The sequence below is a fragment of the Urocitellus parryii genome, chromosome 3, assembly GCF_045843805.1.
Source record: "Urocitellus parryii isolate mUroPar1 chromosome 3, mUroPar1.hap1, whole genome shotgun sequence".
Classification (NCBI taxonomy): domain Eukaryota; kingdom Metazoa; phylum Chordata; class Mammalia; order Rodentia; family Sciuridae; genus Urocitellus; species Urocitellus parryii.
Genome location: NC_135533.1, coordinates 116,971,019 through 116,998,558, shown reverse-complemented (window position 1 = coordinate 116,998,558; position 27,540 = coordinate 116,971,019). Strand labels below are relative to the sequence as shown.

At 41.6% G+C, this 27,540-nt stretch overlaps 1 protein-coding gene across 1 annotated transcript in view; it reads right to left on the bottom strand.

Moving 5' to 3' along the window:
* Limk2 (LIM domain kinase 2) overlaps positions 1 to 27,172 on the bottom strand; it is a 71,427-nt gene extending 44,255 nt beyond the window's left edge. The window contains exons 1-2 of the mRNA XM_026408949.2: positions 27,056 to 27,172; positions 12,172 to 12,271 (exon numbers count right to left, since the gene is read on the bottom strand). Of these exons, the coding sequence (XP_026264734.1) occupies positions 12,172 to 12,271; positions 27,056 to 27,071 (116 nt within the window). The 5' untranslated portion in view covers positions 27,072 to 27,172. The remainder of the gene's footprint in view (positions 1 to 12,171; positions 12,272 to 27,055) is intronic.
* Between the last annotated feature and the right edge of the window lie 368 nt (positions 27,173 to 27,540).

Below are 27,540 nucleotides of genomic sequence, written 5' to 3'. Positions count from 1 at the left end.
TGCAATCCCTGTAGACAACCACCCACTGCTGCTTCATAATACTAATATTAGAAAATGTAGAAGCTGGGAATGTGGTCCAGTAGTAGAGTGCTTGCCCGGCAATAATGTATGTGACCCTGGGTTTGATTAACAGTACAAGAAGGAAGGAAAGGAGGAGGGAAGGAAGGGAAGGAGGGAGGAAGGAAAGAAAATGTAATGTCTGTCATTCAGTATCAAATGCTGCATTCACATGAACATTGCTCTTCTGGATGCACTGGGGGAAAAAATTCTTTGAACACCTCAACAAATCCCTAGACAATTCTAGAAGAGCCCTGCAGAGAAGACCTGAGAATTTGCCCTAGTTAATAATAATCTTGTTGTGTGATCTTAGACAAGCCATTAAACCTCTCTGGGCTTCAATTTATTTCTCTGTAAAAGGAAGGATTTAGGTGAGCAAAAACCACACTTAATAGGGTCAATGCCGAAAGAAGCAATGGTGGCAGGGAAGGTGGTTAGAGAAGGTTGTCTGGCTGACCACCCAGAGACTGGGTGAAAGATCCTAATCTGAGACTGTTTTTCTTGGCTCTTAGGTCTAGAAATAGGAATTCACAATGCCCAGATAGGTACAGACATGCTGTGATGGTTCTGTTCTAACTTTACCAACTTAGGATTTGACAAATGACATTAAAGCACCATCCACCCAGGCCCTGCTTCCAGATCTTTCCTGTTATTCAGAATCTCACAGTCAGGCAAGGCAGTGAGCATACCTGTAGCCCTACTTATTCAGAAGGATGAGGCAGGAGAATCACTTGCATCCAAGAGTTCAAGACCAGTCTGGGCAAAATAGTGAGATCCTGTCTCAAAAAACCCCAAATCCCAGGAACCTGGGGTTGCTTGTTGCTCTGTGAACATGAACTACGGATTTAGAGGGAAATGCGCAGCCATGAAGAGGTTTTATCCTGAGCAGTGGTGAGTCAGCCAAACTAGCCCTGCCTACAACAAAGAAGCCCTTTCTAGTGACCAGATTTAGCATCTTTATTTAGACACATTACTAGTTTTGTCTCACTGACTTTTCTCTTTGTTTTACTGCTGTTTGTTTCACTGTTGGCCAATTACTGTTTTGGTAGTGGCTGCTTACTAATTATTATGCTGGTTTTTAAGCTAAATTTCACTAGGAAAAAACAAAAACCTTACTTTTCCACCTTTAGATAGGTGGAATGATCACTAACTCACATACAGTTCAGTTCTGGGAGACATGTGCCTCTTTAGCAGCTAATATCAAATGGCTAACACTTAAAAGCACTCACTCTGTATAAGGCTTTACAACCAGTGCTATACATGACTTCACTCCTTTACCCCTTACTACAACAGTAGGAGTTAGGGCATAGTTAATACCTCTATTTTATAGATAAAACAAAGAGGGTAAGTAACCTGCTTAAGCAATCTGGTTCTATAGTCTGTGCTCTTAACTGCCACATGATATACTTTTATTTTATATAGATCTCATTAGTTTGACTCACAGAGGGGAAATTTCATTTACAAGTTTCTTAGGGAATTGACAAGCTATTCATCCCTCTCCCCATTATAAATCAGCTATAGTATAAATAAGAGAAAATATGCAAGTAGTCAATTTTTCTAATCTGTACTTACTAGGCATCTTTGACTATTGTTACCCTGCAAAGAGAAAATTAAAAAAAAAATAAGACAACTTACCGCCGGAATTAGGATTTTTCATATTTCAGAGCAATACACAATCAGTCTGAGAGAGGTGAGTTGGACTCACTGTCCCTCCACTGCCTTTCTCTCCAGAGATACTAGGTACCCAGGGTCTGGATTATACCTAGAGAGAAGTACAGTCCCAGGACCTGCTGCTGGAGAGGAGGACTTGGGGGTCAGCCTCTCCAGCTTGTTTCTCCTGATGGTAGGACAGTTCCTTTAAAGGCAGAAGACAAAGCCCTCTCTTCTCCCCTCAATCCCTGTTTACAGGCAACTTTTCAAAACAACTCAGTTTCTGGAACTGTTTCCTCCCTGCCATTTACAGGAACTGCAGCCATGGTAGCTACGAAGGGAAGAATGTGGGGAAGTGGAAGGGTAAGAAAAGGCCCCGTTTACATCACACCTCTTAGCCACTTCTGGCAACTCATTCAACAAATTTTCCCTCCCATACCAATGATATGTCCCTGGTGACCCAATGAAGGACAAAAAGCCCTATGGTAATTGAAGTTGTAATACTTGCCTAGCGTGTGTGAAGCCCTGGGTTCAATCCCCAGTGCTCTCCACCCCCACAAAGCCCTGTGATCTTTGCCTAAAAGGTCACAAGATGTCATGAAGAAGTTGATTACAGGAATAAAGGTAAAATGAAAATGACAAAAGGCTTTTCAAAGGAAAAGTCTATGGAAACAAGACAGGGGAGCTGACCTATTCTTCAGGGGTGAGCTATAGCTCTTTCCCTGAGCCATTCAGGTAAAGATCTGAACAATGAGTAGGAGTTAATTAGGTAAAAAGTGGGTGAGATAGCAAAAAGAGGCTGAGGGCACAGTGTGAACATAGCTCTCATTAACAGGGGAGGGGGTTTGGGATCCTTTGAAAAAGAGTAGTGAAGCAGAAGACATGCCAGATGATAATGGTTCCACTGGAGGGGGTGTTAAGGATTTTGGTTTTTATCTAAGAACACCAGAAAGCTGTGGAAGTACATAGGAAGGATACAACACAGAGTGTGATGTAGCCATATTTTTTAAATACTTTTTGTTTTATAAGATCACTCACTATAACTGTGCTGGAGAGAAAGGGTTGGGACATGCAGAGTGACTGTGGGAGATTGGAGGGTAGACAATTTCTTACAGCTGTTCCAGTAAGAGATGACGGTAGCCTGGAACAGGCTGCTGGTGAGAGAAATGGAAAAGAGCAAATTACATCCAAAATGTAATCTGAGCAGGGTGTAATGGCGTGCACCTACAGTCCCTGCTACCTGAGAGGTTGAGTAAAGAGAATCACTTGAGCCCAGGAATTCAAGGCCAGCTTGGGCAACAAATCAAGACCCAAACTCTAAAAACTAACCATCCAGGTGAGGTAGGTGCATACTTGTACTTCCAAGGATTCAGGTGGCTGAGACAGGAGGATCAAAAGTTTGAGGCCAGCCCCAGTAATTTGGCGAGCCCCTCAGCAAATTAGCGAGATCCTGTCTCAAATAAAAATATAAAAAAGGACTGGGGATGTAGCTTAGTGGTTAAGCGCCCTGGATTCAATCACTAGTGCCTAAATAAAGAAGAGACTAATTGACTAATGTAGAGAGGAAACTGATAGACTTGGCAATGGAGGATAAGAGAGAAGCAATATTAAGGAGTCCTAGGTCTCTAGCTTAGGCAATGGTAGTACCATTCAATGAGATAGGTTATAGTGGACAAACAGCCAGCTTTAGAGGGATGGTCATAAGTCCAGCTAAGTCTAAGCTGCCCAAAAAACATTAAAATGGACATGACAGATTGACAGTCAAGACAGACATATGGGTCTAAAGCTCTATAGAAGGGCTGGGGCTGGAGATATTGCTTTCAGGGGTCATCTGTGTATGAAAGACAGTGAAAGCAATGGGTGCTCAGAAGAACTTCTAGGGAGAAAATAGAGTGCACCTAGAGGAAGAGTAATATCAAAGGAGGATAAGCAAACTGGAGTTACTAAAGAGATGGGAGAAAACAAGAAGTGTGTAATGTTCTGGAAGTCAAGGGAAGAGAATATTTTAAGAGGGAGAGACACTATGACAAATGCTAATATCTATCAAGTCCTAACCATGACCTTAGACTGTGAATAGATAGATGATTGAATTTAATCTGCATAACAACTTTTGGAGGCAGAAAATATTTCCCCTTTCACAGATGAGCAAACTGCAGCAAAGAGAGATTACATTGCTGACTTATGTTCAGGTGGCTGGTAAGTGAAGCTGGGATGTAAGCTCAAGCAGCCTGACTTTGATTCACTTTTTTCAACTATTCCAGATTGAGTGTTGCTTATCTAAAACACTTGGGAGCAGAATCATTTTGTATTTTGGACCATTTTCATATGCATGATGGGTATTTGGGGTATGTGAACTGAGTTGAAACATGAAATTCACTTATGTTTCACCCTTATAACAAAGCCTGCAGGTAGTTTTATACAATATTTTTAGTGTGTCTGCATCTTGATAATGACCAGTCATATGAAATTGGGTATGGAATTTTCTACTAGTGATATCATGTTGGCAATTAAAAAGCTTTAGATTTAGAGCATTTTGGATTAGGAATGCTCACCTTGTGCCTCTAGTACAATTTGTGAAGTCAAATAGGAGGAAGACTGAAGAGTGGCCAGTGGACAAACTAATGAGGTCATCCTCTGCAACATTACTAAGGAACTTTGCTTCAGGAGAGAAAGAATGGAAGTCAGACAGAATGGAGACAGAATGAAAGTCAATATTATGAAAACTCAGATGTCTAGCCTTCCTTTCTCTGTTGGTTCCATTCCACCATGGCAACAGCCAGCCTTAATGACCTGCTGACTTACTGTTTCCTTAGAAATAAACTGAACAAACAAGCAACACTTTCTGGAGAAGGCCACTGCCAGAATCAAAGGCTCAGACCAATAAATGTAATGACAACAGTACAACAGCAGAGGGCAGGGTTCCCACATCAGGAACACAATATTAATCAGAGAGGGTTAACAGCACTTTGGTTGATACTTTAGAATTCATGAAACTTTGAACAAATGCTCTTCAATATTATCTAACACTATTAGTGGATGGCAGGCAGGCTGAGGAAATAACCTCAGTGAAGTTAAATGCATGTCCATATTCAGGAATGCCAAAACTCATCAGATGTGGTGGTGCATGCTTGTAATCCCAGTGATTTCGGGAGGCTGAGGCAGGAGGATGGCAAAAGACCAGATTCAGCAACTTAGTGAGGTCCTAAGCAACTTAGCAAGACCCTGTCTCAAAATTAAAAAGGGGGACTGGGGATATGGCTCAGTGGTAAAGTACCCCTGGGTTCAATCCTCAGTAGCCCCACCCCGCCAAAAAAAAAAAAAAAAAAGGAATGCCAAGACTTGAAAGCAAGGAGTCAGAATGCCTAGGTTCAAATTCCAAATAAACTATTTACTAGCTCTATAACTTTAAGCAAGCAACTCTCATTCACTCTCTCTCCCCCCCCCCCATTTTATTTATTTATTTATTTTTATTTTGGGGTGGTACTGGGGATTAAACCCAGGAGTCCTCTACCACTGATTTACACAACCATTTTTTATTTTTATCTTTTTTTATGTATAACACCATCTAATTTCTGTTTTTAAAAGATATGCCAAGTCAAAAAATAGAATCAGTGGCTGAGGTTGTGGCTCAGTAGTAAAGTGCTCGCCTAACATGTGCAAGGCGCTGGGTTTGAGCCTCAGCACCACATTAAAAAAAATAAAAACAAATAAAAATAAAGGTATTATGTCCAACTACAACTAAAAAATTAAAAAAAAATAAAATCAATGAAACAACTAATTTGCATTAATTAAATAGAAAACTTTAGTACATATTTTTTATTTTGAGATAAGATCTCACTAAGTTGCCATGGTTGGCCTCAAATACATGATCCTCCTGTCTCAGCTTCCCAAGTCTTTAGAATTATAGGCATGTACCACTGTGCCCAGCCTTACTTCTCCTTTTTTTTTTTTAAGATACCAGGAATTAATGCAAATCAAAACTACTCTAAGATTTCATCTCATTCCAGTCAGAATGGCAGCTATTATGAATACAAACAACAATAAGTTTGGTGAGGATGTGGGGAAAAGGTACTCTAATACACTGCTGGTGGGACTGCATATTGATGCAGTCAATATGGAAAGCAGTATGGCGATTTCTTGGAAAATTGGGAATGGAACCACCATTTGACCCAGCTATCCCTCTCCCTGGTCTATACTCAAAGGACCTAAAAACAGAATACTACAGGGACACAGCCACATTAATGTTTTTAGCAGCACAATTCACAATAGCTAAACTGTGGAACCAAACTAGATGCCCTTCAGCTATGTGTCCAGGATTAAAAAAAAAAAATGTGGCATTTATATACAATGGAATATTACTCAGCAATAAAAGAGAATAAAATCTTGGCAGTTGCAGGTAAATGGATGGCGGTGGGGAAGATAATGCTAAGTGAAGTTAGCCAATCCCAAAAAACCAAATGCTGAATGTTTTCTCTGATATAAGGCGGTTGATTCATAGTGGGGTAGGAAGAGGGAACATGGGAGGAATAGATGAACTCTAGATAGGGCAGTGGGGTGGGAGGGGAAAGGAGGGGGCACGGGGTTAGAAATGATGGTGGAATATGATGAACATTATTATCCAAAGTACATGTATGAAGACAATTGGGTGAATATACTTTGTATACAACCAGAGATATGACAAATTGTACTCTATATGTGTAATAAGAATTGTAATGCATTCTGCTGTCATATATAAATTTTTAAAAATTAATTTAAAAAAATACAAGGGATTGAACCCAGGGGCACTTAACCACCAAACCACATCTCCAGCCCTTTTTATTTTTTTATTTGAGATAAGGTCTCACTAAGTTGCTTAGGGCCTTGCTAAATTGCTGAAGCTGGCTTTAAATTTAGGATCCTTGGACCTTAGCCTCCAGAGTCATAGGGATTACAGGTTTGTGTCACCAAACCCAGCTTCTCCATTTTTAAAATAGATAAGACTTTGTTTTAGGGGAGAAAAAAATAGAAGTCAGACTGAAGTCCACTGTTTTTATTGGGTTGTCTTAAGAATAAATAAGGGCTGGGGCTGTAGCTCAGTGGTAGAGCGAGTGCCTTACACATATGAGGCACTGTGTTCAATCTTCAGCACCACATAAAAATAAATAAAGATATTATGTCGATCTACAATTTAAAAATATTTAAAAAAAGAATTAAATGAAACCAGATCTGTGAAATGTAAAGGACAATGTCCGACACAAAAGACTCAATAAATGATTTCTATTATTATAATCGCATTAAATCTGTTTAGATGGAGGTGAAGGTGGGAAAATGAATGTAGCATAAGCAACATGAAAAGTACCTTGTCTGCCAGCCAATTACACACTGGCTTCCTGTAGTTACAAATTTAGCAGAAATAGTTTGTTGCCTGATAAAGTGATCAGATTCTTCTATCAACATTAGCCCTTTTCCAGAGCATAAACAATACTAATCATTTCTTACAAGAGAAAGCACACATAGTCTGTGCTCATGATCCTGAGAAATGAGGCCTCGACAGTTCCCAGGAGCCTTAAGAACTGGATTTTCCTTGGATAATACTGTAGGAACCAGGTTAAACAATAGAGACCCAGTAGTATCCCTGCTCCTTGGCCAAACACCCCTGATGAAGGGGAAAAGACAATGATCAGAAAACTTGTCAAGTTTCTTTAGCTTGCCAACTTGCTAAAAGCTATTTAAAACTCCACATTTTAACCTGGGCTATGATGTTCACTCTGGTTGCTTTCCGGGCCTTCCCTGAGAGAGGGAGCCAGGCCCAGAGAGCTTCAGAGAGTATGACTGAGAATCAATGGCATTGTTTAAGGAAAGGAAGTCAGAGTCATTCAGAGTTTAAACAGACCTGTTGGGAAAGTGGGGGAGAGGAAGGAGGGCTGGTCAGCTATGTGTTCAGGAGATCGGAAGGATCCTGGCGAGGTGCCCAACTACACCAGCACAATTGCCAACTGGGCTATTTTCAGAAGTTTCCTCAGCTGGCCTCTACTGTACAGTCCCTGGTTCCAGCCTTAAGTGGCTTCCTATTGTGCGAGACACCTGAGGATCTGAAGGAAGGCTGTCAGAGGCAGGATTACAGATATGGCTGCAGATAGGGGGATGGGATAGTATAAGAAGGAGGTGAGGAGAGGAATTTAGACCAACTCCAACAATTTCTCCATTCAAAATCCAGCCCCACCCAGTGACTAGGAAAACAAAGGTGTCTGGGAAGGGAAGAAGAAAAGTAATTCCCTTTATTGTAACAGAAGGCAATCTGGGTCAGACCACAGTTGAGAGAAAGAACAATAAATTTCTCCAAGTAGCACAGAAGGAAATTCTCGCTTCCAGCAGGCCTGTACTCAGACACAAGTTCATCAAAAGCACAGGCAAATGGGGTGGAAGAGATCTTAAAAGATCACTCACAGCCAGGCACAGTGGCACATACCTGTAATTCCAGTAATTCCAGCAATTTGGGAGGCTGAGGCAGCCGGATCATAAGTTTGAGGCCAGTTCTTAGCAACTCAGCAGGAGCCTCAGCAATTTAGTGAGACTATCTCAAATTTAAAAATTTAAAAAAGAACTGAGGATATAACTCACTAGTAAAGTGCCCCTGAGTTCAATCCCCAGTACTAAAAAAGATATCACTTAAGTTGATGTCCATGTTTATTATAATTCAATTACCCCTGGGGTTAGACACACATAGTTATTCTCAATTCTAAAGATATTTCCCCCAATTTTTCTCTCTCACACATACACAAGGAGTTCTCAAAACAAGGATAACATCTGACTAGACCTATAAATGAAACAATTTGGGCAAAAGTCAAACTGACTCCATAATATAGTCACTCTCCCCAGAGCAAACTATCAAGACTATATTGGAGGGCACCATGTCATTGAATTTACCATGGGAAAGCTCAGGAGTTGGGAGATATATTCCTTGGACAGAGCTGGCTCTGTCCTCAAGATGAGTGGCAACTCCAGGAGACTAACCCTATATGCTTTACTTCCCCCCATAATCATGATTTTTGGTTTAATGTGCCAAGGTAGTTCAAAATTGCCCTTATTTCCTGTGGCTACACATCAGGTAACCAATGAATGTGTAATAAGAGAAATAGGAAGCCGGGTGTATTGGTGTACACCTGTAATCCCAGTGGCGAAGGAGGATGGCAAGTTCAAAGTCAGCCTCAGCAACTTAGCAAGGCCCTAAGCAACCTAACAAGACCCTGTCTCAAAAAAGAAAAAGGACTGGGGATGTGGCTTAGTGATTAAGTACCTCTGGGTTCAATCCCTGGGAGAGAGAGAGAGAGAAATAGGGGCAATAGGGATGGGGTAAAGTGTTTGCCTTGCGTATGCAAGATCAGGGGTTTGATCTCCAGCACAATCACCACACATCCACACACCCACACCCACACACACAAACACATAGCTAGGGGTTTGATCACTACCATACATACACAGAGAAACACATGGGAGAGAGGGAAATAAATGTAAAACTACACATGTATGTAGACAACACACTTATAATATGAAGTGGCAAGTACTGATTATCAAGAGCTGTCTATGTGACAGATCATCTGCTAGGCACTTTAGATAGATCATCACATTTAATCCTTCCTAACAAGTACATGGGATGAGTAACATTCTTATCCTCATTTTATAGATGAGGTACCTGAAGCTTAGGGAAGTCACCCATCCAAGGCCAGTTAATAACTTGCAAAGCCAGAATTTAAAACCAGACAGTTTTATTCTGTAGCCTATGTTCTTATACTATTATCCATTGTGCTAATATGTGTTACCTTTTTAAAAAATATTTTTAGTTGTAGATGGTCACGATACCTTTATTTTATTTTATTTTTTTTATGTGGTGCTGAGGATCAAACCTAGTTCCTCTCACACATGTCTGGCAAGCACTTTACCACTGAGCTACAACTCCAGCCCAAATATGCGTTACTTTTTATGTACATGCATTTGTATGTATGTTTTTCTCTCTCACACATACACAAGGAGTTCTTAAACAAGGATAACATCTGACTAGACCTATAAATGAGCCAAGACCTCAGTTCTAAGTCCAGATCTTGTCATCCATGGCCTGTCTGAGTGATACTGAGCCCATCCTTTTGGTTTCATCTTTGATATGAAAGGGTTATATAATATAGTAGGTGGTCCCACTAAGTTTTAAAGTCCTTTGGCCCCAGAAAAATCCAGAAATTTCAATGATTAGTTTATTCTACCCTGTCTTGCTTATTTTGAATAGAAAACATTCACACAAATTGGAAAACAGCAGAAATAAATTTGACCAATGTGGGTTAGATGCCCAGATAAGACCTAGTATAGGAACTCACTGAGTTCTGATGCTGCTTATAAGCTTCAGCTATAAAATGAAGGAGCTGGCTAAAGGCTTTATATATAAGGTAACTCAAAGCTCTGACACTCTGCTCCTATCATACTAAACATCACAGAGAAGTTAACATTGATATCCCTGGGGTGAAGAGAGGAGGAACTAAGGCAATCAGAACCACAAAGAAAATGAGAGCTCTGAGTTAGAGCTAAAGGGCAGGAAAATGCTGGATTCTCTCCAGTTCTTTCAGAGGCCAGACCTCTCCAGACCAACCCCCCACGTAGTTCCTGGCAGGGAGGCAAGTGCTTAAAGGTCAACTAAATTATTTGACATCAACACAGGGGATGCTTTGCAACAAGAGCAGTGTGTGGGAGCTGGAATCTATAGAACATGGTGCCTGTCTACAGGCTATCTTTCTCAGGACTGGGCACAGTCCTATCACTTGAGACCATATGGCCAGACAAGCCCACCCAGCCTCCAGAGAGGACAGCTCCTCATTCCAACAATGTGGAATGACTGTGGGCCAGGCAGTATTTTAGGGTTCTGGGGAAGACAAAGACAAGCTCTCAGCCTTGAGGATTCCAATCTGATGGGAAAAAGGAAGAACCATACATGGAGTGCCTACTATGTACTGAGTACTTTGCATACATCATTTTATTCAATAAATCTAACACCCCTATTTTCTTTTTTCTTCCTTCCTTTTTAATTTTTATTTTATTTTAATTTTGAGACAGGGTCTTATTAAGTTGCTTAAGGACCTGCTAAATTGCTAAGACTGGCCCCAAACTAGAAATCCTCCTGTCTTAAACTCCTGAGTTGTGGGATTACAGGCACGTGTCACTGGGCCTGTCTAACCCTGTTTTCTAATTGTGGAAACTGAGCCATAGAAAGCAGGAACAAGCTGGGTGTGGTGGTGCACACCTGTAATCTCAGTGACTTGGAATGCCTGAGGCAGGAGTATCACAAGTTTGAGGCTAATCTCAGCAATTTAGTGAGGCTTTGAGCAACTTAGTGTGATCCTGTCTCAAAATTAAAAAGGGCTGGGAATATAGCACAATGGCTCAGAAATGGTAAAAAAAAAAAAAGCACCCCTGGTTCAAACCCCAGTACAAAAAAATAAAAGCAGGAACAAATACAAATCTGACTTCAAAATGTGTGTAACTATCAAGACACTGGGCTGGGGCTGGAGATGTGGCTCAAGCGGTAACGTGCTCTCCTGGCATGCGTGCAGCCTGGGTTTGATCCTCAGCACCACATACCAACAAAGCTGTCGTGTCTGCTGAAAACTGAAAAATAAATATTGAAATTCTCTCTCTCTCTCTCTCTTAAAAAAAAAAAAAAGACACTGGGCTGCCTTCAAGCAATAATCTAAAAGCTATAATGAAGTTAACAACAAAAAGTAAGAATTGGGGCTGTAGCTGTAGCTCAATGGTAGAGTGCTTGCTTAGCACGTTTGAGACAATGGGTTTGATCCTCAGCACCACATAAAAATAAACAAATAAAAAAAAGGTATTGTGTCCATCTACAACTGATATATATGTATACACACACACACACACACACACACACACGTAAAAGTGGGAACCTATGGAAGCATCCTGTGTTGTAAAAGAGCCAGTATCACCATTTGCACTAAAAACAACTCTTTTTTTTTTTTAAATATTTTTCAGTTTTCGGTGGACACAACATCATTATTTTATTTTTATGTAGCGCTGAAGATCGAACCCAGCGCCCCGCACATGCCAGGCGAGCACGTTACTGCTTGAGCCACATCCTCAGCCCTAAAAACAACTATTGAGACACTTGTAGAATCAGTAGTGCAGACATGGGAAAGTCGTTCTTTCTGGGTCTCAGGTTCCTTATCCATAAGGTGAGGGTGCTGGGAGAAACCCTGGGAAGGACTCCTCTCATTCTCCAACCCCACCTCTAACTGCTCATTTGTGGTTCTTCCACTTTAACTAGCTTCAGGGGTGTTCTTCTTTGGCACACTTCTCTCCCTGCCCCCCCTGCCTGTCAGGAAAAATTCAAATTCTCAAGTCAGAAGCTTGTTTTTCTGTTTTCCAGTAAATAAACAGAACCTAGCCCATTGTATGCTGGTAAAGAAAGGAGGACAGCATACTTACCGGAAGCAAGAACTGTGCCAGGCTTCATTGACAGTCCTGTACAACCTCTGACTTGGAGCCACATGGTCCCCACAGCCGTGACACCTCCAGGCATCCTCACCTACACATAAAACCAAGAAGGTCAAAGGCCTGAAGTATCAGGAAACAAAGAGACAGGATTTCTATCATGCAGAATAGAGTGAGTTAACAGAATCTCATACTGAAAGGATTAAGCCAAGGTTAGGCTCAACATCCAGTTTTCTCTCCATAAGATCTTTCTGGTAGGGGTTGAGGCTGTAGCTCAGTGGTAAAGTCCTTCCCTCACATGTACAAGGCACTGTGTTCAATCCCCAGCACCACATAAAACTAAATAAAGATACTATGTGCTCATCTACAACTAAATAAATATATATTTTTTAAAATCTCTCTGGAAAGCACTTGGCAATTCTCAGCTCATTTCTTCAGGGACAAGGAACTCATGGCCTCAAACATAATTTCATAAAAATGGTTCTGACTGGAAAATATAGCTCAGGGAAAGAGCATTTGCCTAGCCTTGTGTTTGATCCCCAACATCAAAAAAAAAAAAAAAAAAAAAAAAAGCAGCTCTGATTGCCAGGTGTAGTGATGCATAAGGATCACAAGTTTGAGGTCAGCCTCAGAAATTTAGCAAGACCTTGTCTCAAAATAAAAAATAAAAAGGGTTGAGGAGAAGCTGGTCGCAGTATCACATCCTATAATCCCAGTGGCTTGGAAGGCTGAGACAGGAGGATGGCGAGTTCAAAGCCAGCCTCAGCAAAAGTGAGGTGCTAAGCAACTCAATGAGACCCTGTCTCTAAATAAAATACAAAATAGGGCTGGGGATGTGGCTCAGTGGTCAAGTGGCCCTGAGTTCAAGCCCCAGCACCAAAAAAAAAAAAAAAAAGATTGAGGATATAGCTCTGGGGTAGAGTGCTCTGTGTTCAATCCCAGTAAAACACACACTCTCTCATTCTGTACGAAAACAAAACCAGAATTTAAGCCTTCACTTACAGTTCTGAGTATAAGAAATGTGAGGGTCTCCCTGCTTTCAGTGTCAGCCTGTCTATAACTATTCCTGGCTCATACCCAGAAACCATTCCTCTCTGGGTTAAATATGTTATTGCCTTTTACTACTGCTCCAATTTTCTATCAATTAGTCGAAGAGCTTATTCATTCAACCAACAACACTGATCCTTCTGATAAAAAGCTCTATGTTAGAGACTGTTGGATAACATTGCCTCTGCTCCTCAAGCAGAAAATCCTTTGGAAAAAGACAAACTCTTCCACAATGTAACTTTTCACTTGGACATTATTTCAGAAGTAGAATTACTATTTAAGTTCATTGAAAGAAAAGTTTGGGTATAAAAAGAATAAACATGTAATAAATGTTTCTTATTTGCTAAGAACTGTCCTAAGTGCTTTCATAGACCCAATCTCATTTAATCCTCAAAATAATTCTTCCTGTGTCACAAATAGTATCATCCTTATTTAATGGATGGGAGAACCGAAGTTCAAAGGGGAGGGGGGGCGTGATGGGTCAAATAGCAGATTAAGCATTCAGACTCTGGCTTATCTGAAAGCATCTGCTCTTTCCACTTCACCATACTAACTCCTGTTCATTGGAAGAAGGGGCTAGGAAAGTCTCTGTAGAGAAAGTGAAAACATGAGCTGAGACTTGAAAGATGGAGAAGATTTACCAAAGGCTGAGAAAGGGTACCCCAGGGCTGTGTGGGCTAAGATCAGCATGGACAAAAAGCACAGGTAATCCATGTCCTTATGAAAGGGAGGTACCCCAAACAAAACACAATATTCTTGATGTAGCTCAGATACCAACTTTTTAAAATAAAGTGGGTAGCAGAGATCAAGCTGTGGTACCTGACTTAGCCCTACAAAGAGGGACAAGGTTGTTACAAGACTCTCTTGTGCACTCTGTGTATGCAGCTTTGTTCTCTTACGGTGACTCCAGACTGCCACAGGCACAATGACGGTCACTGAACCCTGTTTCACAGGCACAGGGACCATGAATAGACAAAGCATAGCTCTAGTACTCCAAGACTGCTCAGCACCATTTGGGGGCAGTCAGTGTACAGATAGTTGTCCTCTTTGTAACCCAAAGCAGTTAAACAAGTTGGTAAATTTTAAAATCCACTCCTCTCCTTTAGTTCCTTAGTGATGGGACATATATGCCCACCAGTAGTTCTTCCAATCTAAAACTCTGACTCTTAAGAGAGGACAAAACTTTCTGGGTGGCAGAATGGCAGTAGTTAGAGAGTACACCATCATTCTCAAAAATCCAGGGTAGAAAATCTGAAAGACTCACTTGAATCAGACTCAGGTCAGATTAGACACTGAGCAAGATGACTAATTAGTGAGAGATATGTGTGTGTGTGTGTGTGTGTGTGTGTGTGTGTGTGTGTGTTTACACAGGGCATGCACACAGTTCTGGGGCTTGAAGCCATGGATTCACAGGCACTAGGTGTTGGTAAAGATGGAGCCCAGAGTGCTTCTCTTCCGGGAGCTCAGGTCCATGACAGACTGAATGGCAAGCAAACCATGACCTCCAATCCCTGTGAATGGCTCGAACTTTGAATGTCGCACCTCCAATCCCTAAAGTGGCACGAACTCTTGGCCAATGAAGGAGTAACAGCTCACTCGCCTTGCTCCTCCTCATCCTGTGTTAAGCCCATAAATATCAACACCCTGTTCATGTTCGCTCTCTTACTCTCTCTTACTCTCCCCCCTTCCTCTCTCTCTTCCCTCTCTCCCCCTCTTTCTTCTCTCTCTCTCTCTCTCTCTCCCCCCCCCCTTCTCTTCTGCGACTGGCCGCTACAGTCCTGCTAATAAAATCTCGGACAGGTAAACAATTGTTTTGACTTGTTGAGTTTACAGAGCTTTTCCACTGTTCTTTACACTAGGCAAGTGCTCTACCATTAAGCTAGACCCCTAGCCCCAGTGAGAGAGCTGTTTCTCTTTCTTTCTTTCTTTTTTTTTGTACTGGGATTGAACCTAGGGGTACCTTACTACTGAGCTACACCCTTCTGCCTTAGCCCCCCAAGTCCCTGGGATTACTACGGTGTGCTACCACACCCCGCTATAAGGGTTTTTAATAAACACTGCATCCAAATGAATCTTCTAAGTTCTGAAGTACCTTCTTGAAACATTTTAGAACCTTACATGGAAAGACTTTTTCCAGTCAGTTTATGAGCATGTCTTACCCGACCACCAGTAATCTCATTATCTTGGAGCCACACCTTGTTTCTCCTTTTTAAAATTTCAACCCAAAAGTAATAGTGTCTAAGCTGACCACCCACTTACTCAACAACTCAACATTTTGGCTCTGAATACTTCTGACTGCTTCCAAAATTTAAAGAGGATCAGAACTTTCATTATGAGGATATTAAAGAAAGCTTGTTGTTGCCACACCCTCTAGAGACTTCCCTGTTTTCTCTAGTCCTGAGAAACCTCAAAATCATTCAATCTACCCTTTATTTTAGTACCTGTTCTGTATTAAGCATGAGGGACACAAAATCTAGACACCCCCCCCCCCCACAGCCACCTGGTTCCACCTTATGCCTCTCTAGTCCATCCCTGTTCCTTGCCCTGGTCCTACTGCAGATCTTTGGCTGCTTTTCCTTGTCTACTGTACAATATTAGCTGGCTCACTCAAGACTCCAAGTTATCTCAATTCCAGGTCCTACTCCCCAATGTCTACAGAACAAAGGCTGGACTATTTAGCTTGGCACTACTGAATTCCATTCTATCTCACCTCTTAGAAAATGCAAACTTTCAGTTATCTCCACCACCACCCCCATTTTTCACCGGCTCCTTTTTATCAGTCAAATAAGCTCAAGTCTTTCCCTTCAAAAATAATTCTGGACCCCATTTTCTTCTCTAGCTACCACCTTGATTTATCTGCTTCATAGCCACACCTATAAAAAGTTGTCTACATATCAATGTCCTCATTTCCTCATTTCCCACTTACTACACAATCTATTGCAATCTGGTTTCCACCCCCACCATTTCTCTGAAGCTGTCTCACCAAGGTCAACAGTAACCGCTTATTGCTAAATTCAATGGAAATGCTTCAGTCATTCTTTCAACAAATATTTACTGTAGGCCAACTATGCGTCTAACACTGTGTTGGGGAAAAGAGCATCAAACAAGAGAGAGATTAGACAGAGGGCAAATATTAAACAATAATATAATTATAATTGGGGCAAGTGGAATGAAGGAGTTATCAAGTTCATAACTAGGAAAACAGGGCTGAGGCAAAATATTCCTTGAAGAACTAATTTCCAAACTGAGTTCTAAAATATATATAAATATAAATTAACTGGGCAAAAAAGGGGAAGGGAAGGACAACACTGGAGGGGTAGATGCAAAGGCTCTGAGGCAGGAACAAAAAGCTCCTCACACTTCCAATAAAGATGGCTATAGTTACCTTGAAAGGACTAAGGGAACCACATCTGGCCCCTGGCCTACTACAGTCCTTAGAGGAGTGAATAGCTCTCACAAGGTAAGCCCCCCCAAACCTTGACTTCTCATCATCCCTTACATAGAAATGCTCTAGTTATATTTCATCTGTTTTGTATTACTGCCATACACATTAATGTTCTTGCACCCTGGCATTCACACCTCAAGTTATTCATTATGTTTAGCATACTTTCCTCCATCTATTGCCCTTAATTAGGTTTCTTCCTTGACTGTCCCCCAAAGACAGGCAGTATTTGTTCCATTTTGTCTACACCTGTTTTATATCATTTGTGTGTGTGTGTGTGTGTGTGTGTGTGTGTGTGTCTGTGTGTGTTTTGGTGCTGGGAATTGAACCCAGGGGTACTCTACCACTGAGTTACATCCCCAGGCCCTATTTTGAGACAGGGTCTCATTAAATTGCTGAGGCTGGTCTCGAACTTGTGATCTTCCTGCGCCAGGTTCCTAAGTCACTGGGATTACAGGTCTGTGCACAGTACCTGGTTTGTTTGTTCTTTAGTTACTGTATTTCACTGCATTACTTTTTTTTAAGACTTTTTTTTTTTTAGTTGTAGATGAGCACAATACCGTTATTATTTTATTTATTTATGAGGTGCTGAGGATCGAACCCAGTGCCCCACATGCAAGACAAGAGCTCTCCACTGAGTCACAACCCCAGCCCCATTGTTATATATGTTTCATTTCAGAATTGGTTTATAACCTTTTATCACATAATTGTTGCATAGTATAATTCTGTTCATCATGCTACTTAAAAGAAAAAGGCTTGGTGCGGGGGTGCACACCTGTAATCCCAGTGACTCAGGAGGCTAAGGCAGAAAGACCATAAGTTCAAAACCAGCCTCAGCAAATAAGCAAGCCCTAAGCAACCTAACCAGGCCTTTTCTCAAAAAATAAAAAGGGCTGGAGATGTGGCTCAGTGGTTAAGCGCCCCTGGGATCAATTCCTGATATATATTTAAAAAAAAAAAAAAAAAGAAAGAAAGAAAGAAAGAAAAAGAAAAAAAGAAAAGAAAGCCAAACAGAGCAACAATGTATTCACCAGTAGCATATGGAGGCACATTTTTCTTCTCAAGCACTACAGTGAACCTAGAATTCTTAGGGCACACATGGTCACTATAAGCCGACTTGTGGTTTAGAGCAGAGCAATATACTAATAGTAAACACATCTTAAAGGAGTGGTGCTGAGGATGGCGCTGTCAAATAATGAAACCAATGATAGCAGTGTAGAATCTCTGGATGCCACAGATTAAATTTTGTAAGTATACTTTACAACACTACAGTAAATTTTCTCAAGTGTAATATTTCAACAATGCATAAATCAGTAACAACTAATGTGTTATCCTTTTGTTTTTTCAGACCAGAAAAGTGTTTGCTAAACTGCCATGAAGAAGTGATAATCAGTTTGGATTATTCAATTTTAATGCATATTCATAAGTATTCCATGCATCCTAATCTTATACCAAAGACAGTTGTCTTAAGTAATACTGGCACAATTTTTTTTGGGGGGGGGTTTGCTGGGGATTGAACCCAGAGGTGCTTTACCACCAAGCTACATTCCCAGTCCTTTTATTTTGCAACAGGGTGTTACTAGGTTGCTTAGGGTCCAAGTTGCTGAGGCTGATCTTGAAGTTGCTATCCTCTTGCCTCAATCTCTAAGTCATTGGGATTATAGGTGCGTGCTACTGTGCCCAGCTACATTTTTTTTTTAAAGAAAAAGCTTTGAATAATGGTTGCATTCCACTTTTTTTTGCAAAAAAAAACAAAAACAAAAAAACCATAAAATCTGTGATGATTATATAGTGAAATAAGATATAGTTCACCCTGTATTTTTCTGTCTCTTTCAATCACCCTTGCTCAGCTTTTCTCCCTCACTCCCTCACTCCCAGTTCTAAGGGGCAAGACTTGCTACTTCAACATCTTCTTATCTCTAGGGCCTAGGGTAGAGCTGGTACAGAACAGACACTCCTTAAAGGCAAATCCAACTGAAAGGTTATATACAACTGCAAGCTATGAAAGTAATTTCTAGTCAGATACAGTAGCATGCACCTACAGTCCCAGCAGGCAGAAGGCTGAGGCAGGAAGATCATTTGAGTCCAATGTGGGCCATATAGGGAACCCCTGTCTCAAAGAACAACAACAACAAAATAAGTAATTTCCCAGATAATCTAGCCAGATACAGTGGCACATGCCTGTAATCCCAGCAACTAGGGTGGCTAAGTCAAGAGGGGTGGCAAGTTCAAAGCTTGTTTCTCTGTTATGCATTCACATTGCTTATCTATTACAAAGTACCAGGGCAAGGATATTCACCCAGAACCCTCAGCCTTCTTAGCCCAGACCTTTTTCAAGAGAAGGCTCTTAAAAAACAAACAAAAAGGGCTGGGGCTGGGGCTCAGCAGCAAAGTACTTGCCTAGCATGTGTGAGGCACTGGGTTTGATTCTCAGCACCATATATAAATAAAGAAAATAAAGGGCCATTGACAACTGAAAAAATATTTTAAAACAATACTTTTGGCTTCTTGAGCTCCCTTACAATCTTGGAAGTCAATAATCCTGATTCTCTTACAACCTCTATTCCAGGAAATGCAAGAGAAATATAATGGTGTGAAGTCTTAGGGATTTTCTGTGAAGTCCAATGAAAGACCAATCCAGAATTCAGTCTATGCAGGAAGTTCTTCCTCTAGAAAAGTACCCCATTCTACCAAGTTGTTCACCCTCTCCCTCTATAGTATTTACCTCTAATATTTGCAGACTTATCAACAGTTACTGATTGTTGAAGTCCAGAAAGGGAGCCCAATGAAATATCACAGCAGTCTCCAACAATAAGGGGTCTTTATTAGGTGTTTAATAAACAGCAAGTTGTTCCTCCAATTATTATTATAATGTGTTGCTTTTAAGAAGGGGGAAAGGAGCTGGGGCTGTAACTCAGTGGTATAGTGCTTTCCTGGCACGTGTGAGGCAGTGAGTTTGATCCTCAGCACCACATATAAATAAATAAGTAAATAAAATAAAGGTATTGTGTCCCAAAGTGGCATATACTGTAATATCAGAGACGAGGAGGTTGAGGCAGGAGGATCCCAAGTTTGAGGCCAGCCTCAGCAATTAAGCAGGACCCTGAAGAACATAGTGAGACCTTGTCTCAAAACAAAAAAATGAAAAGGGCCAGGGATTTAGCTCATTGCAGAATACCCCTGGGTTCAATCTCCAGTACAATAATAATAGTGGTAGTAGTAGTAGTAGTAGTAGTAGTAGTAATAGTAGTAGTAGTAGTGGGGGCTGGGGATATAGCTCAGTTGGTAGAGTGCTTGCCTCACCCTGGGTTCAATCTCCAGCACCACACATACACACACAAAAAGTGGTAAGTGTGCAACACAAACAACAACTGCCGCAAATGGCTTTGTGAACTCACTAGGGTAGGCACTAGTAGGACAGGATGGTAAAGATGCAGAGCCTCGGGGCTGAGGTTGTGGCTCAATGGTAGAGTGCTCTCCTCACACGTGAGAGACCCTGTGTTGCTTTTAAGAAGGGGGAAAGGAGCTGGGGCTGTAACTCAGTGGTACAGTGCTTTCCTCAGCACCACATAAAAATAAATAAACAAAATAAAGATTGTGTCCATGTATAACTAAAAAAAATTAAAAAAAAAAAAAGATGCAGAGCCTCTAAAATAATCTAATCTTGAGTTGGGCATTTAGTGCAGCTTAGCATCCCCAACCCTGGATTTGATCCCAGCACTACAAAAATTAAAATAAATAAATAAATAAATCTAATCTAATATAGTCTTTCAGTATTTTGTTTTGTTTAAAGAAAAATGGGTTTGGAGAAGAAAGTTGCTTAACCATCACAAAGCTAATGAAAGCTGATCTTGCAGCAACTCAGATCCATAGCCAGTTGTGTTTGTATTATCCTTTGTAACCTCAGACAAGTTAAGACTTGTTGAAGACCCCACAGCAATTTGGTAGAAGGGTCAACTTGGTGCCCCAGCTCAGAGCCAGTGCTTAACACTCACCTTTATCTTGGTCTAAACTGGGTTTCTACAAACTAGTCCTTTTCAGACATCAAAGTGGTAAGAAATTCTCAAGCACTGCAGACCCTAATGCCTAGCCTGAACCAACATGTTCAGATCCTGTCCTTTCATTTGCGCAAATTCTTTAAAGCTTCTCATGTTTCAGCAGACAATGAGAACCAGGAATAAAACCCAGTCAATTCAGCAGAGCATAAAACAACAAGTGTGTTAACTGCTGGGCCCCCTGAGAACTAGCAGGTCAGGTGTATAAATCCCACTTGTTTCAGGACAAAACAGGAAACAGAAGGGTAGAGCAGCAGCTCTGGTAAATAGCCAAAAGAAAAAGATCACATTTTAATCAAGTGACTACCAAAAAGGCTAAGAGTAATGATTAATGATACTCTCTCCCCTATATCCCAAAGGGTTTTCATCCTCACTAGTTTACCAAATATTACTAAAGGGAGTGTCTCAGGAAAAATAATTAGATGATTTTTAAAGGAGCTTCTAAGTTTATTAGAACTTAGTTTTTTATTTATAAAAGGAAGAATCAAATAGTTCCTTATAGTTCTGAGTCTGTGACACCAAACCAGGGGCCTTTCATTTTTCAGGTTAAGGCACAGACATGGGATTCTCAGAAGTTTCATTCTTGCTGTTTTCTTCTTCCCTTAACTCCTTAGTTTACCTGTTTTTTTTTTTTTTCTTTCTTTCTTTCTTTAACTCTTTATTAGGGAAAAAAACAAAAAACAAAACTATGCAGAACTGGAGGTAAGAGCTGGGTTTGAAACCTGTGTCCTTTGCCTTAGATAATTTATCTACCCTCTCTGAACTTGTCTCCTAATCTTGAAAAAGAGGATAATACTACCTACCTTATGGGATAATCCAGCAAATTAAAAAGAAATAATGTAATAGATGTGAAAACACCCCCTACAATGCTTGGCATTTGGTTGGACCAATCTGTGAATTATTTCTCTTCCTTCTTGCGTGTATATCTAGGAGGTTAGCCAGGAAAAAGAATGAACAGAACAGACTAACTTCTGAAATCTGAAGGGAATATTTTCAAAACAAATCCAGGAACCTTTTTTGTGTGTATGTGTGGTGGTAGGTGTACTAGGGATTGAACCCAGGGGTACTTTACCACCAAGCTACGTTCTCATCCCTTTTTATTTTTTATTTTGAGACAGGGTTTTACGAAGTTGTTGAGGCTGTCCTCAAACTTACGATCCTCCCATCTCAGCCTCCTGAGTTGCTGGGATAACACGCATGTACCACTGTACCCAGCCTGGCAACCTTCTTCTGTGTGCACATGTGCAAGGTACAGACTAGGCCAGGAACTACTGGGGCCCTGGTGAATATTTATCAGGCTTGAGGGACAAGGACATGTAGAGAAATGAAAAGTTAGAGTGGTGTCAGGAGAAGGGCAAACTCTATACTCAGAGAGACAAATGAGACAGAAGGTTCCTGTGTCTTTCAGGCTCCTACTTCTAACCATAAGCAGACTTTGCTAGGAATGAGTAGGCACTTTCTTATCTGGGGGAAGGCCTGCAAAGAATCTGCTTATCATAAAACTAGTTGCTCAATTCGTACATTCTCATATAGCATTTCTCTACCCGTTGTCCATGATTAAAAACTACTTTGAATCCTTACTATGAGCCAGATGATATTTTAAGCACTATTCAAGTATAAATTAATTGAATACAAAGATCCCATGAGATAAGGATTAGTAATATTAGTTAGACTCCAAAATCTATGTCTTTACAGATTAAACTTTCTTTTCTGGGGATGAGGCAGAGTGCTCACTGAGCATGTGAGAGGCACTGGGTTCGATCCTCAGCACCACATAAAAAATAAACAAAATAAAGGTATTGTGTCCATCTACAACTAAAAAAAATTTTTAAAAACTTTCTTTTTTGATCAAACAAATTAAAAGTAGAAAGATCACACAAGGTGAGGGGTTCAATAAATACTTTAATATAAGCAGGCAATGGTTTCATGTTTTAGCCATTATTGGATATAAATTGGTAGATAAAAGAGTAATTCCTGCTACCATATAAGAAAGGCCAAGGGTAAGAAAGAAGATGGACTTGCATAAGACTACTATAGTTCTAGGTCCTCTCACTGAAATGCCAAAGTGATGCCTGGGGATGGGCCCTACCCCTCCCTAGTATGCCCCTTAAACCTAGCCCTCTCAAGTTTCCTTCCCAGATCAGAAGCCAGCCCTAAGCTGGGAATTAGCTCAGTGTCCAGAAGATCCAGAGAATCTACTATGAATATGGAAAGCCTAATAGAGCCCTTTGAGCTTTGAAACTTTAGAGTTCTCTTGGATCATATTATGGTCCCTCCATCCTATACAGATCTATCCAAGTTACCCTGCCCTGTCCATATCATGGGGCATCTCCTATGCTACTTTTTCTACTGCTACCACTAACAATGTACCTAAGGGTCCACTGTACCCATCTCCAGATTGGTACCGTAGGCCCACATCATGACTTCCTGACTAAACCTGTGGTGTCTAATGCAGACTGGAAAATTACACAGTCCTCAGCGTGGCATTAAACCCTCTACAGTGTGACTTTACCCACCCTTTCAGCCTTACCTTCTGCTTCCTACAACTCTCCCAACTCCTAATCCTTAACTCTATCACATATATCAATTCAAATGAGGAGGCTGAAACTTGACTACCTTTCATCCTATTCTTACAGTTTCTTTACTAAATTATCATTCCTCCCACTTTCTAAAACCTATTTGACTTCACAGATTCATAGGGTTGTGATATAGCATGTACTCAGAATAACTGAGACACTGGGGAATGAGGAAGGGAAGCAAAGAAGGAAGGAAAGAAAGAAAAAAAAAGAGAAGAACTATTCCCTAATTGAAATTGGAGCCACCCTGGATACCTTGCTATTCTTAAAAAATGTCAAGCATAAGGCGGGGTGTGATGGCGCATGCCTTGTAATCCAACCTACTCAGGAGGCCTAGGAAGGAGAAACCCAAATTCAAGGCCAGCTTCAGCAACTTAGTGAGACCCTATCTTAAAAATAAATGAAAACGGGGCTGGGGCTCAGTGGTAGAGCACCTACCTAGCATGTGTGAGGCACTGGATTTGATCCTCAGCACCACATAAAAATAAATAAATAAAGATATTGTGTTCATTTACAACTAAAAAAAATTTTAAACAAGTAAGTAAGTAAATAAATAAATAAATAAATGGGTGGGGATACAGTTTAGTGGTACAGAACCGCTGGGCTCAATCTCTACTACTGTAAAAACATAAGCATCAAACATATTCTGTAACTACTTACTTTCCCCACCAGAGCACATATTCCATAGGGACTGGATCTGTTCCCAGCTGTATCTCCCAGGGCCACAAGTGCTTGGCACCTAGTAGGTACTGAATATATATTTGTGGAATAAATATATGAACAGAATTCTCCCTCACTTTTGAAACTCAATAATGTTATCCCATACTGGCCTTACAATACCTTGTCTTGATTTGTCTGTTTTTTTTTTTAATTACTCTAACTCGACAGTGAATTTCTCAAAGGCAAAAAACATATATTATACAATTTTCACAAATATTTATTAAGGGTGTATACTATGTGCCAGAATTCATATGTCTCAAGCAGCACTGAGCACAAGCAGCATAAAGAGCACTGGAGAAGACCTATATTAGTCCTGGCTCTACCATTAGTTGAGTGACCCTGGACAAGTCCATTTTCCCCACAGCTTCAGTTTCTTCAAATGTAAAACAAAGAGACTACAATATCTCAAAAGTCTCTCCTGGCTCTGGCATTTGTTAAAATTTATGAGGTAAAATTTGGCCTATCCCAGTCTGGTAGACATCACAGACAACTCAGTAAATATTTGATTTCTTTGTTGTTGAGTCTCCTGTTACACAAGAGGAATCTAAGGTGTCTTGGAGCATAGTTTGAACAGAATAACAGGTAAAAATTTAAACCCCACTTCCTCTCTGACTCTCTAGGCAACCTCATTCTGCTGTTTGTAATATCGAGAAGATGAAGCACTAAACTTGAAGTTATATGAAGTTCAGGAAATATGAACTCTGATCATGTATTTGGCTTATGGAACTTTGAAAAGTAATTTCAGGGTCTTAGTCTCCTCACTCATAAAAAAGTCACTTTTAGGGCTAAGGCTATAGTTCAATGGTAGAATTCTTGCTTGGCATGTGTGAAGTCCTGAGGTTCAATTCCCAGCTCTTTCCCCCAAAAAATTCATTTTGGACTTCTTCTAGCTCCTCAAAGACATCTTGTACAGTTTCATCTAAGGGGTGTTTCATGCTGTTCTGGCTGCCTGGAATGTTCTTGACCCTTTCTTTTTCAGACTTTTACTTATCCTCAGGGGTCAGCATATACTTGCTTTTATTAAAGTTTTCCCTACTCACACCCCTAGGCCTTGATGTACCCTTTATTTAATTTAATTAATTTATGTTTTGGTATCAGGGACACTAAGACACTGAGCCATGTCCCAGACCTATGTTTGTTTGTTTGTTTTTTCCTTCGGAGCCACTGGGACTATAAGGCGAGTGCCACCGCTCCTGGCGCTGATGCACTTGTATAGAATTCATTTCAATTGTTTTTCTGAACTATTGCACTTATCTCAATTATTACCATAGTTATTTATTGTCCACTTCTAGGAATAGAAGTATTACAAAGACAAGGACTATATCCTTTCCATTCATCACCACATTCCTCGGCACTTAACCAAATGTATGCCAAAGAAGTATATAACAAATATTATTTGAATGAATAAAATAATATATAAACTGATACATAAAATCTCTAGACAGCCTTTTGATTCTCTCAGAGGAAATCTGATAAAGATACTATACTCAGGAACTAGGAGCAGTGGTGCATGACTGTAATCCTATCTACTTGAGAGGCTGAGGCAGGAGGACTGCAAGTTGGAGACCACCCTGAGCAATTTAGTGAGACCCTGTCTCAAAATTTAACAACAACAAAAACCAAACAAACAAAACCCCAAAGGCCTGGTGGGTGTAGCTCAGTGATAGAGCATCCCTGAGTTCCATCTGGAGGTAGGGAAAGACTGTTCTCACACACTGGGGGTAGTTCAGTGGTGGAGCATGTCTTGTATGAGCAAGGCCCTGGATTCAATCTCCAGCACCACAAAGCAACAACAAAAATTATTGTGCTCAAATCTTTTACAAGTTTCTGAGAATCAAAGTTCAAAATCAGGAACCTACATTACATAGTGGTTTTTAAAAAGTCACTGGAAATTACCCTAGCTCTCTTTCTCCAGAAGCCCATTATCACCAATGAGGAGAAAATCCAATGTTCCCATGGTCAGGAAGTGACCCACTGATGGCCTGGTCCTTGTATTCAGGATGGAGGAAGTGACTGTCCACAGGCCAAAAGCCAGGAAGCAGGGGCAGATATTCAGTCCCCCCAACCCACCCCATTCTCTCCAGGAAGCTTTTGGAAGCTAAGGCTCATAGACTGCAGAGGCTGGGCCACCCACAGGTAGCTGGGAAACAGGCAACAAAAGGTTTCTGGTGCCAATGGGCAAAAGGAGAGGGCAGGAAGCTACAGGGTGATGTGTGAGGTGGCTGAGAGGAGGATGCAGGAGCAGCTACCAACTCTGATGCCACCCTTTACCCTTAGACAACTCTTCCTTCCAGGAGGTGTCTGGCCACATCCTTCTAGAGACTTGGTGAGTCCAAAGGAGAACTTGGAACCCCAGCGGGGGTTGCTTTCCCCACCGCCTGAAGCAGAGAAGCCAGGAAGAATGGTCTCTCTCTGCCCCTAGCCTGTGAAATTCACACACCTCTATTTCCTGCAAAGAGTTCTAGGATCCAAGAGATCCCAGGAACCAAGGTAGCCTCTACAAGCCTTAGGTCTTGGAGGGGAAGTCATACCCTCCTCCATTTTCCACAGAAAACCCAGAACCCGGGATAACTCTGCCTCTCCTAACTGTACTGAAACCTAGAGGATCCTGTCCTCATATTCCACGGAGTCGGAATCCCCGTTCCAAGGGAACCCTTGGCCCCTTAACTTCCTTGGGAAGGGTTTTGATTTGGTGACCTGACCCCGCCAAATGCCCACAAAACAGCTAGACCCCTAGCATAGCCAGAATCCCTTCCTCCGTGGACTTCACCTTGCAGGAAGCTGCCCAACCCGCCCGCCGCTCCGAGTCCTCAGTCTTCCGGGATCCCCCACCCTCAACTGCCGGAACCCCAGACCTCCAAGTCCCCAGGGAGCGCTGTGCCCACCTCCCAAGTCATCCTGAGAACCTCGGAACCACGAGGACTTCATCAGTCCGAACCCCCCCCCACCCCCCGCCAGAGGTTTCTGGTTACCCTCAGGCGCCTTGGGCCCAGGCTTCAGAGAGATCGGCAGGATGGGGCGGCGTAGCCCTTCCTTACCCGCCAGCGTAGCCATGGTCCCGGGGGCGCGGAAATGAAGAGGAGGCTGGCGCTGCAGTAGATCCCCTCAACTCCCACCGCCACCTTGGGCGAGGGAGGATCTCTGCCCCAGGCGGGAGCAAGATGCACCGCCTACGGCTCCCGGGGAGGACCAAACCCCACCTGGCACTGGGGCCCGCCTGCTGACGCCCCGCCTCGAGGCCAGGCCCTGCCCCTTGACTCGAGCTGGGCTGCATCTCTGGCGTCCCCTAGTGCGAGCGACGCCCTTTCTAGATGCTCCAGTTGCCCAGGGTGATCTGCATAGGTCCGAAATCTCAACTCGGAAGTCTCTCAATGCTTGTGTGGTCCAGCTTCTCCATTTTACAGATGGGGAAAGCTGAGGATTAGAAATGACAAGTTCAACTATTTCAGGATGGCTCCATTCATTAGGTGCACAGCTTGGATGGGAATCCAGTTCACTTGGTTCGCAGTGGAACGAATGCTCT